The 16,233-nt window shown below is 50.1% G+C and overlaps 2 protein-coding genes and 1 long non-coding RNA gene across 5 annotated transcripts; all 3 read left to right on the forward strand.

The window, feature by feature from the left end:
* Positions 1-3,336, forward strand: LOC102109607 (placenta-specific gene 8 protein-like). Of its 2 annotated transcripts, XM_014254756.2 has the most exons (5): positions 1-123; positions 1,828-1,959; positions 2,109-2,233; positions 2,816-2,919; positions 3,185-3,336. In XM_014254756.2, coding segments are annotated over exons 2-5 (348 nt in total). In that variant the 5' UTR covers positions 1-123; positions 1,828-1,841; the 3' UTR covers positions 3,186-3,336. The 2 variants fall into 2 exon arrangements, with proteins under 2 accessions (XP_014110231.1, XP_014110232.1); XM_014254757.2 differs by lacking the exon at positions 3,185-3,336 and having other exon boundaries at positions 2,816-2,923.
* Positions 3,337-4,407: 1,071 nt separating this feature from the next.
* On the forward strand, positions 4,408-8,274 carry LOC102109782 (placenta-specific gene 8 protein-like). Of its 2 annotated transcripts, XM_014254759.2 has the most exons (5): positions 4,408-4,442; positions 6,746-6,890; positions 7,116-7,240; positions 7,567-7,670; positions 7,836-8,274. In XM_014254759.2, coding segments are annotated over exons 2-5 (336 nt in total). In that variant the 5' UTR covers positions 4,408-4,442; positions 6,746-6,784; the 3' UTR covers positions 7,837-8,274. The 2 variants fall into 2 exon arrangements, with proteins under 2 accessions (XP_014110234.1, XP_005525636.1); XM_005525579.3 differs by lacking the exon at positions 7,836-8,274 and having other exon boundaries at positions 7,567-7,674.
* Positions 8,275-10,470: 2,196 nt separating this feature from the next.
* Positions 10,471-15,672, forward strand: LOC148184199 (uncharacterized). Its single transcript, XR_015772693.1, has 3 exons — positions 10,471-10,771; positions 11,120-11,240; positions 11,823-15,672. It is a non-coding gene; the product is annotated as an uncharacterized LOC148184199 (long non-coding RNA).
* Positions 15,673-16,233: the final 561 nt, after the last annotated feature.

Genomic DNA, 16,233 nt, shown 5'->3' on the forward strand with positions numbered 1-16,233 from the left:
TTTTGCTGCTGGCTACCAATAAGAACATCTGAGGGAGTAAGTTTAGTTTCATCTTTGCCAGAGCCTCTTTGTGCAGGATCCCGGCTGGAGAGGAAGCATCCACTGACCAAGTCTGCTCACCAGGTTAGCTCTCTAAAAGCATGGAAATATTAATAATTTGTTAGCCTGGGAAGAGTGGGATAATAGAGTCAAAGTAGGGATTTATTTTTATTTTTTTTCCTACTTAGTACAAAATACAAATCAAACTATCTGGCAAATCCTAAGTGGGGAATTGGGGGGGGAGGAGCTTTAAAAAAGCTATGCACAAAAGCTGGATTATGGAGAGTTTACCTCTGCTTGCTGCTTTCTGATGCTGACACAATTGTATAAATGTGTTGAAGGAATCTGACTGGTACTTTACTCTCTCTTTAAACTGGGCTGCCCTACCAGAAGCTTGGATATGGGTGGCTTCTGATACCTGGTCTCCCTGTGTGTTTGCTGTCCCTTTGGGGTGTGCTGTCAATGGCAAGTGCAGATATTCTACTCTTCTTTATTGTTTGCAGTTAGGGGAGGAGAAAATAGGTGAGTAATACTTGTGTAGAGGACACTGTACCTTTGTGAAGTGTAGAGAGATCCACCACATGTCGGTGGCACTGCAGTGGGCAGGCAGAGGGAAGCTGTGGGCAGGCAGAGGGAAGCTGTGGGCAGGTAGAGGGAAGCTGTGGGTAGGCAGAGGCGTTGCACTTCCCTCTGGACACACACCTGATACCACCTCCAGCTGCATTCCCACCGGGCTTGCAGGCTGGCATGTGCTGCCAGCTGAAGCCAGGAGCGGGATTTCTGGAGAAGCACTCGTTACTCCAAAGGATGGAGAAAGAAGGTGCTCCCCCTCCCCCAGCATCACTCCTTCATTTGAGTTTCTATTCTGGTTTCTAAGCTCAGAAACAGCAGCAGCAGGAGGAGGAGGAGCCTGACCACACAGAAGGGTGGGTCTCCCTTTGTCGAACTGCTGTTTCCAAGAAATAAAATAAACCAACCCAACTTACAGAAAAATAGTCTCAATAAATGTGAGCAGGCAATTAATCTTATCTCAGAGAACCTCACCCAACCCAAACTTTCTTAGAATTATTACCTGAACTACTTTGTGCTTTTTTACTTGGCTAGGGGATTAGAAGCAGAGAGAAATTGTTCTCGTTGGTATTCTTACTATTCTTACTATTCTTACTATTCTTCTTCTTCTTCTTGTTATTATTATTATTATTTTAGACCTGAGGCTTACTGGTTTTCAAGGTTTTTTTGCTTGTTAACCACAGGAAGGCAAGGAGAGGGCATCAGACATTGGACATTGATTTTCTGCCTTTCTGGCTCCCTACGTCAAGAAACCAGAGATACAAGTTTTCTATAGTATCCTGCTTGTGTGTAGCCTCGCTTTGCTATGAGGAAATGAGTCCGCAGGTGCTTCCCACATGCTCCGTGCCCACTCCAAAGGCATCTTTGTGTAAAATATGCCAAGTCAAACAACCTGAATGCCCAAGTCACTCCCTTTAGTCTGGGTTCAGATCAATACAAGGGGAATGAGCTGTGTCTAAGCACTAGCAAAGCCTTTATGGGGTGGAGTGGGGAACATCAGTGACCTGATGCTATTTTGAAGGCTGGATAAAATGGTAGATAATGCAAAAACCTTGAAAGGATAGAAATGCAGGCAAGATATGGTTATGCTCTATCACCTCCAATGCCAGATAGGGAACTGGGCAGAAGGTGTCCTGCTGAAGGGTGGTAGCCACAGGTTTGGTTGGAGGTTCAGACCGATCACAGTTTTTGCACTTACTACCCTGTTTCCTCTTTCAGAAGAGGACCTTGGAATGGCTGTCCCAACCGTTGTGACGATCCAGCCGCAGTACGGACCCGGGGCCACGTCCACTGTCTTGAGATGCACGTGGCAGACAGGCCTGACGGACTGCTGCTCCGACTGTGGCGTCTGTAAGTGCCTGGGACACGGTTTTCTTGCTCCTGCTGCTCAGTCCAGTGGTGCTACTGTGCAGCCATGCAGCCTGGCTCTCCCATCTACTCCAGTGCTTCCAGGTGGGCAGGCAGAGCCTTAACCAGTGCTGTGTTTCTCCTTTCTCCAGGCTGCTGCGGGATGTTCTGCTTCCCCTGCCTGGCATGCCAAGTGGCCGGGGACATGAACGAGTGCTGCCTGTGTGGGACCAGCGTGGCCATGAGGACCCTGTACCGCACCAGATACAACATCCCGGTCAGTGCTGAGCCTGCCCCCCTGCTGCGAGCCTGAAAGATGGGGTGCCCCCAAGGCCCCTCTCACTTTTTTCCACTCCCCCCTTTTTTCCCATTTGTATCCATCCTTGCTGCTGCTTCCTCCTTTGAGCTTTGAAAGATGGGAAAGACTCGAGATAACTGTGGGCTGACTAAAGAATAGGTGAAGCTGGTTACATGGATAAAGATCCATAATCAGGTTTGGGAGAAAGGTGGACAGTACGTACATGAGGGTGTTTCTTCCTGCAGGAGAGGTGGTTGCTGCCATCACAAGTGCAACCCATGGGGGCCCAAGTTCACTTTGCCCAAATTGTCTGTTCCTGTGTGCATTTTTCTTCCCAGTCTGAAACACAGAAGTCAAAAGCTATCTGCAGACTGCACAAGAGGCTCTCTTCTTCCTTTCTGTGGTGCTTGGGGTTTGCCAGCCCAAGGCTTCTGTTTTTTCCACTCAGGATGCTGCAGCCTGCTGATAAAAGAGTACTTGGCCTGGAATGTGATTAACATTTTCTTGGCTGGAACATGACTTCTGGGAAGCCTCTGTCCCTAACCAGTTTCTTCCTAACAGGGGTCCATTTGCTCTGACTTCTGTGTCACCCTGTGTTGCCCCGTGTGCTCTGTTTGCCAAATGAAGAGAGACATCAAACGCAGGAGGGAGCTTGGCATATTCTGGTAAGCTGGGGGTGCTGGTGCTGGTCCATAAAGTTCTGTCACATGCAGCCAGGTGGCTTCCCAGAGCCTCTCCTGCCAGCATCTTGACACCAGACAAAGTTTGCTGCAGAGGGGAAATGGCCATGGACAGGTCATAAGAGTGACCTGTCCTGAAGCAAAATGTCTCTGGGACCTTGTGCAGGGTGGAGGGGGAAGGACTGGGGGGACACAGAGCATGGTGAGGCACAGCCCCAGACCCTGACAGTCCTCTCCCATCCTGTTACAGATGCTGCCATCCTTGCTGCGTCCTTGGAGATGCTGCAGACAGGAGTCACTGCTGCCTTGACTGTTGGGAAATGCACCATGTGGGGCTTGCCTTGATTGCATTTGATTTTCCCTAATAAACTGCATAAATAAAGTTTTGAGTTTATCTTCCTACCTCTGTGTATGTCATTCTTGCACCATCTGAGAGCACCCATCCTTCTCCTGTTCCATTCATCTATCAGCCCCTGGTGAAATTTCTCTGTGTCTTCTGCAGAGAGAGATTTTTTGTTATTGGATCAGCTTTTAGAAAGGATATTTAACGCATTGAATGAGTCAGTGTTGTTCATCCAAGTTGCAAAATTTGGGAAAACGACTACTGCTGTGGTGGCCCAGGTGGCTGTCCAGGGCTGGTGGTCAGTGCCACCTTTCTGAATGCCTTTCTAAAGAAATGGGGATTTGGGGCTGCCTGGCACCAGCTCACCTCAATGTTGCAGGGACATGGACCCTGAGCATAAATTCCTCCCCATCTGCAGTAAAAAAACCTGGATTATTCATGGGTTATCTGTGTCCTCTCCAGGGACAAACAGTGCCATCTTCCTTCATGGCATTACACAGCACTGGGCTGTGAGCCCTGCATTCCCACCCAGAAGATGGAGGTTGCATCCACCCTCTCTCCATCACTCTCAAGAGTGCTAAAGGACTCTTGATCCCTACAAATATCTCCCTGCTTCATTCTTTAAGGACCATATGATTGCTTTTTGTCCCCACTCTGCCTTCATCTTCACCACAAAACTTTTGAAGGGCAGGTAATGGCTCTGTCTGTGCTGCAGGGTGGCTGGGTGTGATGGCACTCCCAACTGTTTAAACCCCAGACGGTCCTATGGATGATCCCTGGCAATGTAGAGAAATGCATTTTTAGCCTGAGAGAGGCCACCCCCGTGTCACCCAGTGCAGTTACAGTCAGTTCTTGCGGATGCTCAGGTTTGACAAAGGAAACATGCTGCACCTCCAACAGCACATGGCTTGGGCAGCACAGGAGCCTGGAAACAAACTGCCCTTCTCTGGAAACCTCTCCCACTGGGACTCTGGGCCTGGAGAACGCCCAGGGTGGGGGTAAAGGTGAGGGCGGGCAGCAGGGAAGCTGCCATTGTGCAAAGCTGCACCTAAGCTGGCATTTGCACTGTTAGTCAGAGGGAGCAAAGGTCGTTTGCCAGAGCACATATAAAGCATGAGAACCAGGAAAAGGACACGTGTCTGCGGGGACAAGGACAGCTTGGAAAGTACGTATGGCATGGCTTTGCTTTGGTTGTGGTATGGAAACTGTTCGTGACTGAAGCGGTGATGCTGGGGAATGGGAAGGGCTAGAAAAAAAGGTGAGGTTTTCCACCTGGAAAAATGCACCAGGGTTAACCACAGCTTAATGTGTGCTGCTGATGGCGTCTGGACAGATGTGGGTAACAGAGGTGGAGGACAGCAGCTTTTGCACTGTGTTGCTCATTTGTGCACATATGCATGGGCCTATAGATGCTGCTTTTTGAGCTGTGCTGTAGGTGAAATGTGGCTGCATGCAGCTCAGGATCCTTTTGTCCCCATCAGTCATTCCAGCATGGTTGGTGATGCCATGGGGCTGTGAATTGTAGAATTGTGATACTTTTGGTGTGCTGGGCCTAGGCCATCTCTTGGGAGGCGAGTGTGTGGTGGAGGCTTTTCCAGGCTGCTGCCTGCTCCGCACTACAGCCTCCAACCATGTAGGGATGTGGGCTGCTCGTACCTGGGGAAGGGAACTCCCTGACTGGAGGGATCCTGCCCCTAAAACTTCTCTTGCTGTTGCTGCTGCTCCTGTGCACACTTCTCCCTGCGGTCCTGCCTGCTGCTGGACATCCCTGTCACTGCATGGGAGCCCCGTGCTGGGCTTACCGCTGCATAGCCTGCCCATGGTCTGTCTCCTCCCCTGCCCCTCCTGGCTCTTGCTTCTTAAATCGTCATGTGCCAAGGCTTCCCGAAGGGGCTGCTGTTTTGGCATGCCAGGAGGTGTTACACTGGCTGCAGAAGTGGTGGGAATTACCTGGGATCTCGTGATGAACAAACAGGGACAGCTGGCCAAGGCAGGGCTAGGAGGTGTCCGGAGAGGGACTATGGGTGCAATGTCCCCTGCTGCACTCACAGGTGTCTCAGAGAGGGACAGCCCAGCCATGCTTCCACTGCCTGCAGAAAGCTGCAAAAAGTCAGGAGCAAACCATGTGGAGATTTTTATCAGCTTTCTTCCCTCTAACGCCATAATTCAACAATATATTTCCTCTTCCTGAGATTGCCAGGAACAAGGGCTGGCCCTACAGCAACAGTGTCTGACAACTGGGATGTATCTGTAAATCCTGGGGAATCACAGGGGCTGCCAGCAGAGCCATCACCCCTTTGTCACCTCTTGGCATTAGTCAGTACAAATGCAATGCCACAGCTGGTGCTGCTCTGATGTGGGTAATGAGCTCAATGGCATCTGAGTGCTGGGCACAGTAATTGTTCCACCTTATTTCTTGTGTTGTGTAATACTCAACTTTGTGTAAATATGCAATTCTAGTGTGAAAACGATCCTCCTTGGAGTGCTTAACAAAGTGGTGCAGAACTTGGGCACAGGGCAGGGAGTGTGTCTGCATGGGACTTCTCCTGTGGGAGCATCCTCTATTTTTTTTGTTTTAATTAAAGCTCCAAAAACGAAAGTGAGAGTGGCAGAAGCTGGTGCTGTGTCTTGCAGAGCTGGCAGGGAGTGATGGAGGTGCAGGTGTTACTTTGGTCAGGTGATTTTGGGGATGGTGCTGTGGAGCAGGAGATTTCCTACTCTCAGAGGATGCAGCCCCTTGCTGAGGAATGATGGGATGGAGAGGAATTCTGCAGGCCATGGTGATCCCAGGGGACTGAGGAAGAGGAGGGTGAGGTGCTGACACAGATAAGTCAAGTGGAGGAGGGATAGGAACGGGTGACAGGGCTTAGGGTGATGGAAAGAGACAAGGAAAACCCACTGCCTTGAAGCACACTAAGAAGGCAAGTGAAGAAGGGAGAGGGGGAAGCAAATAGGCTGAGATCCTCATAGAACAAAGCAAAGACTAAGGTGACTCCTGAGAGCTTGGGGAGGCTAGAACTGAGCAGTAGTAACTTAAGGAGACTGTGATCATAAACAAACAAAAACAAAATCAAAAGCCAGTCCGTAATGCAGACAATTTTACACAGATAATTTTACTCATTTTACACAGACAACAATGAAAGATGACCTGGAGATGAGAAGACAGGTCTGAGGTGTTGAAGTACTGCAGTTCTGAAGCAGAAGGACCTCTGTTTTCACAGACACATTTTACTTGCATAGGCAAGGGATGATGTGCTACTGCCTTTGGTGGGAGACTGGTTTTGGGGAGGGCTTTGCTTCAGTGGGTAACAGCAGCTTCTGGCAGAACTGTGCCCCCCACTTTATGGTGAGGGTGACATTACTCTGGAAGTGGCAGAGAGAAATTCTTTCTTTGAATGCAATTGCCTGAGCAAGATGCCCACTTCAGAAACACCTGCAGCATGTTCCTCTGATGGCTTTTCCTTACAGACCACAAACTACCTGGAGGGACCTGACCCCGTGCTGGCAATGGCCTCCCAAGCTGTGTTTACAGTCCAACCCCAGTTCTCAGTTGCCCGACAGCCAGGGCAGTGGCAGACAGGGCTGCTGGACTGCTGCTCTGACTGCGGCGTGTGTGAGTACATACCTACCCCTCATTCCTGACAATGCTCATGATGCATTCCTGATGCTTTACTCTGCTCCTCCTGCAGCATTATCCCTGATGCAAAACCCACTCCCATGGGTACTGGAGGCAGAGTGGCTCTTGCCTGATGTCAAGAGCCACAGCTCCCAGCTGGCTTTTCCCCTTTTCATCTGTCTTGCCACCCCTCAGCCAAGCCCACATCTCACTGTCCCACAGGTCTTTGTGGGACGTTCTGCTTCTTCTGCTTGAGCTGCCAAGTGGCCGGGGACATGGACGAGTGCTGCCTGTGTGGCTCCAGCGTGGCCATGAGGACCCTGTACCGCACCAGATACAACATCCCGGTCAGTGAGCAGCTTGTGGCCTGTCCCAACAGCAGCAACAGCTGTGGCATGGGTGCTGGGGGCTCAGGGAAGGAGAAAGGGGTGCCCAAGGGGAAGGGCAGAGGCAGGGAGTTGCGTGGGCATCCCAGCAGGCCAGGACTCAGGGACACATCTGCCTCACCACTGTGAGCTGGAGGTAATCCCAGCACACATCACTTCATCCCAGTCCTTGCTGGATATGAGCAGCAGGGTGCTGCAGGGCCATTTATTTTCTATATAAAATAGGCTGAAAGGCTTAATGTTCGGTGTGGGAAGGGGTTATTCATGCAATATCCCTTGCTCCACAGGGCTCCATCCTGGGAGACTTTTGCTCCATGTGGTGGTGCAGCCCCTGTGCGCTCTGCCAGCTGAAGAGAGACATCAAACAGAGAAGGGAGATGGGCATTTTCTGGTAAGCTGTGGGTGCTGAGCTGCTTTGTCTGACTGCTGCACAGCACACAGTGGATTCCCAGGGTCTCCCTTTCCTCTGACAACTGACTCCAGACACAGGGTTGCTGCAGTGCCAGAGCAGTAATGGCTGAGGAGAGGGTGACCCTGCTCTCCTGTCCTGTTGTAGATGCTGCCATCTTCAGTGCACCCTGTGGAGCAACTGCAGACAGGAGCTGCTGCTGCCCTGGATTGTCACCCTGAGAATCAGGCCTTTCAATATTGTTTTCACAAGTTCTAGCCACTTTCCCAGGGAACTAACTATAAACATAGGTGTTTATACATTCCATTAAAGATAGGCCTTTTGATGGACGTCTCTCACGGCCAGTGCAGTTGGGAAGGTGTTAACCTGACTATCCAACCCCTGGTCGTGGTCAAAAACCTATAAATACTGAAAGAACAAATAAACGTTTCTTCTTCTTTCACCACACCTCGAGCTGCGTCCATGTGACTCATCTCGTGTCCAACAGTGACACTGGATGTTGGGACATGCACCATGAGGAGTTTGCCTTTGCTGTGCTCTATCCCTTCTTCCCAGAGTAAAGCCAGCAATAAAAGCACTGCCTGTCTTCCTGCCTGTGTGTTGTTATTTACATCTCTCTGTCTTTCTGCCTCATCAGAATCAGTACTCCACTCTCCTAGGCTGTGTGGCCAGAGGCATGATGAGGTTGTCAGGCAAAGGAAGCTTTCTCTTGCACACCCACACTGGAATGAGGTCAAAATTCAGTGAGGAGAGGATTAAAAAAAAAAGCCAAATCTGTTATGGGAACAACTTCTCTGTGGACGTCACCAATGTGCAGAGCTGGTGACAGTATTGCCCACTGCTCAGAGAGGCCCAAGAGCACTGAACCCATCCCCATTGATGTCTGGGCTGTCCCCGGCACCAAGACACAAGTGGGGAATGATGGTGATGCTGTGGGATTCCTAGTCATTCTGCTTTCCCCACATAAACATCGTCAAGAGACCGTCAGATGGGAGCGGCTTCTCTATAGCTCCAACCCCTGCAGCTTGTGGGTGTTGGGTGTAATATGCTGTGGTGGAAGAGCTGGGATGTGGGGGTGTAAGGCTTTATCCTGCCATGGCAACAAAGAGGCAAGTCTGGGACTAGAGTTGCTCTGGCTCAGATCGGTTTAAGGTTTATTGCTTTGAACAGAAAAAGGTGGGGTTTTGTCCAGAGCAGGCTGCAGGGGGCTTGTCATGTCTGTCTTAATGGGACACTTGTGGTTGGGTTCTTTTCTTCATTGGACTGAGACTGATGAGAGAGAGGCAGTTTTCTCTTGTTCGGACTTGGTTGTTTATTCTTCTCTTATCAGCATTACATGTATACAAGGTACAAGGAGTTATGTGCACTAAGATAGAAAGGCGCAAAATGGCTAACAAAGATCTTCTTCAAGGTCTTTTATATGTCTATTTACTCAATTAACAAATGTCAAGTAAATTGTTTTTCTTAGTGACCTGATGACCCAACACCTGTGTGCTGCACTGTGGCATTTTTTATCTAATCACCTACTACTACCCAAAAACCTCTAGAAGAAGAAGATGAAGAAGAAAGAAGAAGGAAAAGACACCTTAAATCTTACATCTTGTCTTCTGTTCTCTAAACTAGTTTAAACTCCAAACTTTAACTTTTTCACCCAGTGACTTAAGAAATTCTCTAATTTACGCACTCTTAGTTTTTGTATTTAACTTTAACAGTTGTTTTCACGGTGTTATATGAAATTGAGTCTTTTCTTGGATGTCAGAGCCAGGTACCAGAGATAAGGGCACACACTTTGTGCCTCTGACTCTAACAATGTCTGTGCGTCTGTGCTGGCACCTGCAGGTCAGGACGGGGATTTATTCAAAAATACCTTTACCACTCGCCTGTTTTCACCATCACAGCTCCTGCTGCAGCCGCCCCCGGTGTGAAGGGGCGAGGCTGTGCGGCTGCTGACTGCGTGTCCGTGTGTGTTGACACACATAAACACGTGCACAGAGAAGCAGGACAGAGCGGCTGTACCGTGCTGTCAGCCAGAGCTGGGAGATGGCAGTGTGCCTGCGGTGGGGACAGGTGTCATGGGTTGCCACAGGCATGCTGGGTCACCTCTGCTCCCTCCTGGCTGCCGGTCCTAAATCCCTGCCACGTGCATCCTGCCAGCCACAGAGCAGGGCTGGGGGCTAGGGCTGGGCCCCAGCAGACAGCCTGGTTTGAGGTGGCCAGTTCAGCAACAGCCCTGCTGCAGGAGCTCATGGCTGTACTGAAACCTCCCAAGATCAAGGGCTTCAAAGCCACACAGCCAGGAGTGCTGAGGTCCCCTCGTTCCAGGGACAAGTGAGCCCTGTGCCCCCAGCACGGGGCTCCTGCGGGCCCCCTGCCCCCATCCCTCCTCCCACAGTGATGGTTGTTTTGGGCTTCCCCGACAGTCATTCCTGCTTGGCACCCTTCTACGCCCATCCTTGATCACAGAGTCTCCTCGCCAGGTCTCTTTCTCCTCCAGTGCATGCAGGGGTTGGTCCATTAGGAGCAGGGACCAAAGCCATGAACCTCCATAGGGAGCCAGAGGCAACCAGGAGGCTGCTAAGCAGACGCAAGGACACAGAGATTTTGTTTCTGCGAATTTATTAGAAGTAGCTACAAATGACCGCTACTAAAGCAAGTATGTACTTAAGATCACTTACCTGTAGGCACACCTGCATGCATTATTTGAGGTACTACCAGCAGGACCCTTGCCAAATGCTGCCAGCAGCGGGCAGGAAGGAGAAGCCGCCTGTCGCAGGTGATCTGCATCGCAAAGTCGTACAAAGCCGAAGCTGCACTCGCCCGTATCCCTGAGCAGGTTGGCCGCTTGCTCCCGGTGTTCCACCCTCCCGGTGCGCACAAGAAGGCGTGACAAGCTTGGTTTTTCAGCAGGGATCCCGTTTCTCCCATGAGATCCCTGCAGGCTGCTCCAGCGCCGTGTGCCAGGACTCCGCACTTCCTCATCTGTCCTGCTCCAGGAGCGCCGGAATTCTCGGGCTGAGAGCCATTGGGATGGCACCCATGTCCCAGGGATATCAGGGGACACGGACCTGCCCACAGCACCCCAGGTGAGGCACCTCGGTATCAACAATTCCCGCTCGGAGTCAGCCCTGGGCTGGCAGCAGTCCCGCGTCCCGCGGCTGCTTACGGCCGGAACAGGGATATTTTCCTGATCCTGAGGCGTTTCTGTCAGTAATGTTAAACCTTCCTTTCCTGCTCGAGGGGTCCTGCATTGTGCTTCTCCACCTCCCCTCAGGCCTCTGCCAGCTTGCTGGGGCCAGGATCGTTGTGGTTTCCCTGTGATGCCTCCCTCGAGGCCGGGCTGGTTGCGGTGATCGCTTCCCTTGCTGGTGCTGAGACAGATCCGCCTGGACACCGCTTTGCCCTTGTGTCCTCACGGGGCTTTGTTTGCACAGGCCATGCTGTGGAGGGGCAGCAAGGACCCGGGAGCAGCCAGCCGCAAGCCTGGGGGAGGGACACCAGTGCCCATGTCATCCAAGGAGTGTCAGGGGACACAGGAGCTGCCGGCGATGCTCGGTGAGTGCCCGAAGTGACGATCAAACAGCCCCATCCCCAGCAGAGCTAAGGGGATGCTCGCTGCTAGCCAGGGTGGGAGAAGCCCAGCATAACCAGTAAAGCCTCACTGTGGATGATAAGCACTCGATGGGTTGGTTCTGTTCCTGCTGCCTCTCTTGGCACTGTATGAACATGGGTGGGGGCAAACAGTGCCAGTGTGGGGGTCAGCACCATGTGGGGAGCTGTCACAGCCCTCCAGACCAAAGCCTCCCCCAGCAGGTTTCTGCCTCACGTTTAGGGGGCTGGGAGCTTGGAAGGGAGTTCAGGAAAGGTGAACCAAGAGTTGTTGGGGTCTGGCCTAGCTGCATCCCTTTGCCAGAAGTTCTGTGTAGTGCTGGGGCCAGCCCAATGTTTGTGGGTACAGCTCCTGTGCACATAGCAGGGATGAAATGCACCCTGCTTCACAGAGGGGTTTGAGCAAATGCCCCTCCTGGACTGGGAAAGATGTGACTCTTCTGGATAGGGAGAGGAACAGGCATTTCCTGAGGGTCTCTGGGGTATGCTCCCAGAAGCTCTGACTGACTGGTGTCTCTCCTTTCTTAGGTACAGAGGAGGCTCCACTGCCTTGTGCTGCCACCTCACCTTCAGCCACAGCTTGTGGGCCCCTCAGAGCAGGGCTGCCCAAAAGAGCCAGACTCAGCCTCATCTCACTTCTACTGTCAGGAACGGGACTGAGAGAGACGCTCCGCATGGTGAGGAGCATGTGACATGTATTTAATTCTCAAGGGAAGAGGCCAGGCTCCTTGCTGGTTAGTCCTCCCTGTAGGGGATAACACACGTGCCTCCTGGGCTGCCTCCCAGATACTTTGGATTAGAGATGCTCCTGGTTCTCACAGCTCTGACTCATGAATGCTCCAGCTGCTTACAGCTCAAGGTATTTGATACTGTAAGTGATTTCAACTCCTGCATCTCCCAGCTCCAGCTCATGGTTCTGGCTGCTCTGCTGTTGAGGTACAAGATGCTCTTGCCAGCAGACCTCCTCCCCTTGTTATACCCTGGGTTAGGGACACTTGGGTTTCTCTAGAGTCTCAAGTCATTCCAGCTCCTGGACATGGTATGCTAATTACAGGCAGTAGATGTTCCACCTCAGGTTATTTGGAGCCCTGAGCTATTTTGACTCCAGCACACATCAGAGAAGAGATGCTCCTACTGCTTCCAGAGGCAGAAATTAAGTCTGGGGGGTGTTTGCAAACAGTCTGAAGGGCACCCAGAAATGGGAACCAGCCTGTTTCACAAAACACATTGTTAAGGTCGGAAAGGCCTCCAAGACTGAGTCCTATTATCAACCTAACACTACCATGTTCATCACTAAACCACATCCCCAAGTGCCACATCTGCACATTTTGTTAACACTTTTAGGGTTGGTGATTCCACCACTTTCCTGGGCAGCCCTGTTCTGATGCCTAACCACCCTTTCCATGAAGAAATTTCTCCTAATATCCAATCTAAAGCTCTCCTGGCACAACTTGAGGGGTTCGTTTCCTTTCATTTCTTCTAATCCTGTCACTTGTTTATCTGGGAGAAGAGATTGATCTCTACCTCTCTGCAATCTCCATCCAGGTAGTTGTAGAGAGCAATAAGGTCTCTCCTGAGTCTCCTTTTTGCCAGGCTAAGCATCCCCAGCTCTGCACAGATCCCACAGGGATGTGAGATGATGCTGAGAGGCATGACCCTGAGTACCAGATTAAACACTCTCTTAAGCTCTTCTCTCTTCAAGGCTAATGCAGTGTGAGTGTTGATGTAGTGAATTGTGGTAAAAGCACAACTAATGCAAGCCCCTCCTGAAACAGCCCTCCTACTTTTCCAGGGTGGTTCTCTAGGTTTCCAAGAAGCTCTTTTGCTGTTCCTTCATTTTTGGTGCAGAGCAGTGGTGGTGCTGCCTGCGTGAAGTACAGGGAAGTAAACCGGACCACCAAGTTTCACATCCCACACTGTTACTAATGGACAAACTCGATACTATTTCATTTCTTCCCGCAGGCCTGCCCCCTAAGCAGCTTTGTGTTTCAGGAACCTGTGCAGTTTGAGCTGGGGGAGCTGAGAGTCAGTCACTAGAGGGCACAGGGAAGCAGGATGCTGAGAGTCCACTTGCTTCTCTGCTTCACAGTTCTGCACATGAAGGAGGAACAGCTCTTCAGCAATGCCCTGCTGCTGCTGTTTGTCCACAGTTAATTCCCCCATTTCTGCTCTGGCACAAGATCACAGCAATTTAGTAGTGAGAAGGAAACACTTTGGTAGCTGGTACATGGCTGGAACAACCGTGAATGGATGTGAAAACTCTGAGGGTATCTATCAAATTGTCCTCGCCCTTTGTGTTCAGAACATTTCACAGAGGGTGCAGTGCTTGCCATTGGGGTGCTTCAATGCCCTCCCTGGGACTTGCTGTCTCAAACTAATCAGAGAGCTGGGAAGGAAAACATGGCTGCAGACATGGAAAGATGTTAGAAGAATCTGGTACTAGCAGCTTAAGGGGCTATTGTGTTCACTGAGAGGAAACGGAGCTCTTAGATATATCCTAGGTATGTTAATTCTCAAGTAAGCCAGGTTTTGGCCTGCAAAGCAAGGTAGAGTCAAAACACCTGTAAGACAAAGCAGGGTTGTGAAGGATTATAGCTCTAAGCATAAATTCAGGAGGCTAGAACACATCAGAGAAATGCAGCTTAGTCTGAGCAGCCAGGAACCTGCTAGGAAACCTCCCACTCAAGTAAAATATGTAACGTTAACAGCATGGTGATCTAATCTGGTACTTTTCTGGGGCACAGTTGAAGTCATTGGTTATGGGAATATTAAGCCATACAAGGGAAAGGCCCATCATGTTATTTCCAGGGCTAATGAGATGGACTAAATGATTCCTGAGAGGTTTGACACCAAGCTGGAAGTACTGCATAGTACCATGCCAGCTGCTCTGCAGCTCAAGAGTTCCTGGTGAGCATCATGTTGAAGAACATTAGACTCAATGTCTACATCCCTTCCTTGAGGATCATCACCTCGAGTCTTTCAATAGCAATTACTCATACAAAATGTGTTTTCTTCTTATCCTTGTAATAAATTTTTATCATGTTTTTTAACATTGCCTCCCAGTGCTGAGGTGAAAGTGCAGAGCCTCATTCAACTCCAGAGTTGAATGAGGCTTGAAACTTCCAAAGAAGGGGCACAGCCCAGGACCTCACCTTGACTGGTGTGGCTGCTGCACAGATTTCACCTTTAATTTGGTTAATAGACAGATGGTGTGACCTTCTGTCAGATTTAATATTTAAACCGCATATACAAGCTGCTTGGAAGGATTGTCTGATAAGGTGGTAGCTCACTTACAGTGTGTATAACAACTCAGGGTTCATGTGCTGTGAATTGACCAAAGGTCAGCTACATGCTGTGGGTGTGCCTCACATCTGACCCAGCACAAAACAGAAGTGTGAAATAATATTTAGTCAGTTACTAACATTAAGTAATCCTGCGATACACCACCGGTTTGCCTAAAGACAGATGAGGAAAAATGAGCACTTTCCATACATTCTTTTCTGACAAATAAGCACCTGAGGCAGGCATGGTCCTGGAGACAGAAAAAAAATTATTAGGGTAGAATTCATTACTGGGTTTTGCACTCCTGAGGGCACAGGTTTCCAGCCCTGCAGCACTACATTGACCTTGATCCCCTTGGGAGCCCTGCAGCAGCAAAGCCAACGAGATGCCAAAGTGTGCACTGTCTCTTCCTAATGGAATCTGTAATCTTATCTCTGAGGAATCATGTTCCTACAATGCATTTCTTTTATTACTGCTTTGAATGTGAATGGCTTTGTGCTATCTTTTTACAGGACCACTGAACATCTCAGCAGCTATCTGAGCTGATAACACAGTCCCTTCAGACTGTGTCTATACATGTCTCCCATACATTTCTAAGAGAAAAAAAATCCCAGTGGAATTAAGGTGCTCCTGGCCAGCTCCTGAAACTGCAGAAGAACAAACAGAATTCCTTTCACTCAGTGTTTCAGACTCTAATGCAAGCATCAGAAGGCTTGAAGGGTTATTGAAGGGCTTTCCTTCAATCTGCTCCATGCCTGAAGACAGGAACAACTGTGAATTGATGCATTCAGAAAAACAAATCTCAAGGATACCTGTGCCTACAATTAAAAAAAGTCCAATTCATATTGGCTCTTAAAAGTAGAGCAAATATCTGTGCAAACAAAATAAGCACAGTTTTTAATCTCCTTTTGTTGTTGTTGTTGTTGGTCAGTTGGTTTAAGCCTGAGCAGCAGTCATGCTGAGAGCAACAGTCACCCCTCTCTGCATCCTGTGTAAGTGCTCTGGTTTTTCCTAACTCATAGAAGAATATTCTGAGTTGGAAGGAACCTAAGAAGGATCATAAAGCCCAACTCCTGCCCCAGCAAAGGACAGTCACAAGAACCACACCATATACCCAAGGATATTGTCCAAAATTTTCTTGACCCCTGTCAGACTTGGAGCTGTGACCACTTCCCTGGGGAGCGTATTCCAGTGCCCAAACACCCTCTGGGTGAAGAAACTTTTTTCTAATATCCAGCCTAAACCTCCCCTGACACAACTTCAGGCCATTTCCTGGGGTCATGTCACTGTCACCACAGAGAAGAGAGCAGTGCCTGCCCCTCCTCTTCCCCTCACAATGAAGCTAGAACTGCAATGAAGTCAGCCCTCAGTTTCCTCTTCTCCATGCTGAACAGACCAAGTGCCCCCAGCCACTCCTGGTATGGCAGCTCCTCAAGGCCCTTCACCATCTCTGTTGCCCTCCTTTGGATGCTCTCTGTAGTTTCACACTTTCTTATATATTGGCACCCGTAACTGCCCCCAGCACTTGAGGTGAGGCTGCCCCAGTGCAGAGCAGAGCGGGACAATCCCCTCCCTTGCCCACCTGGCGATGCTGTCCCTGATGCCCCCCAGGACAGGGTTGGCTCTCCTGGCTCCCAGGGCACTGCTGACTCACATT

The sequence above is a fragment of the Pseudopodoces humilis genome, chromosome 6, assembly GCF_049639895.1.
Source record: "Pseudopodoces humilis isolate 2021_Gansu_Grassland_sample_001 chromosome 6, ASM4963989v1, whole genome shotgun sequence".
Taxonomy (NCBI): domain Eukaryota; kingdom Metazoa; phylum Chordata; class Aves; order Passeriformes; family Paridae; genus Pseudopodoces; species Pseudopodoces humilis.

What these genes read in the sequence shown, in the direction of transcription:
- LOC102109782 (XM_005525579.3), top strand. Translation starts at nt 6,785, where the DNA reads ATGGCCTCCCAAGCTGTGTTTACAGTCCAACCCCAGTTCTCAGTTGCC. An exon ending in CTGCTCTGACTGCGGCGTGT is followed by an intron (nt 6,891 to 7,115) that starts GTGAGTACATAC and finishes ACTGTCCCACAG; the next exon opens with GTCTTTGTGGGACGTTCTGC. An exon ending in GCACCAGATACAACATCCCG is followed by an intron (nt 7,241 to 7,566) that starts GTCAGTGAGCAG and finishes CTTGCTCCACAG; the next exon opens with GGCTCCATCCTGGGAGACTT.
- LOC102109607 (XM_014254757.2), top strand. Translation starts at nt 1,842, where the DNA reads ATGGCTGTCCCAACCGTTGTGACGATCCAGCCGCAGTACGGACCCGGG. An exon ending in CTGCTCCGACTGTGGCGTCT is followed by an intron (nt 1,960 to 2,108) that starts GTAAGTGCCTGG and finishes TCCTTTCTCCAG; the next exon opens with GCTGCTGCGGGATGTTCTGC. An exon ending in GCACCAGATACAACATCCCG is followed by an intron (nt 2,234 to 2,815) that starts GTCAGTGCTGAG and finishes TCTTCCTAACAG; the next exon opens with GGGTCCATTTGCTCTGACTT.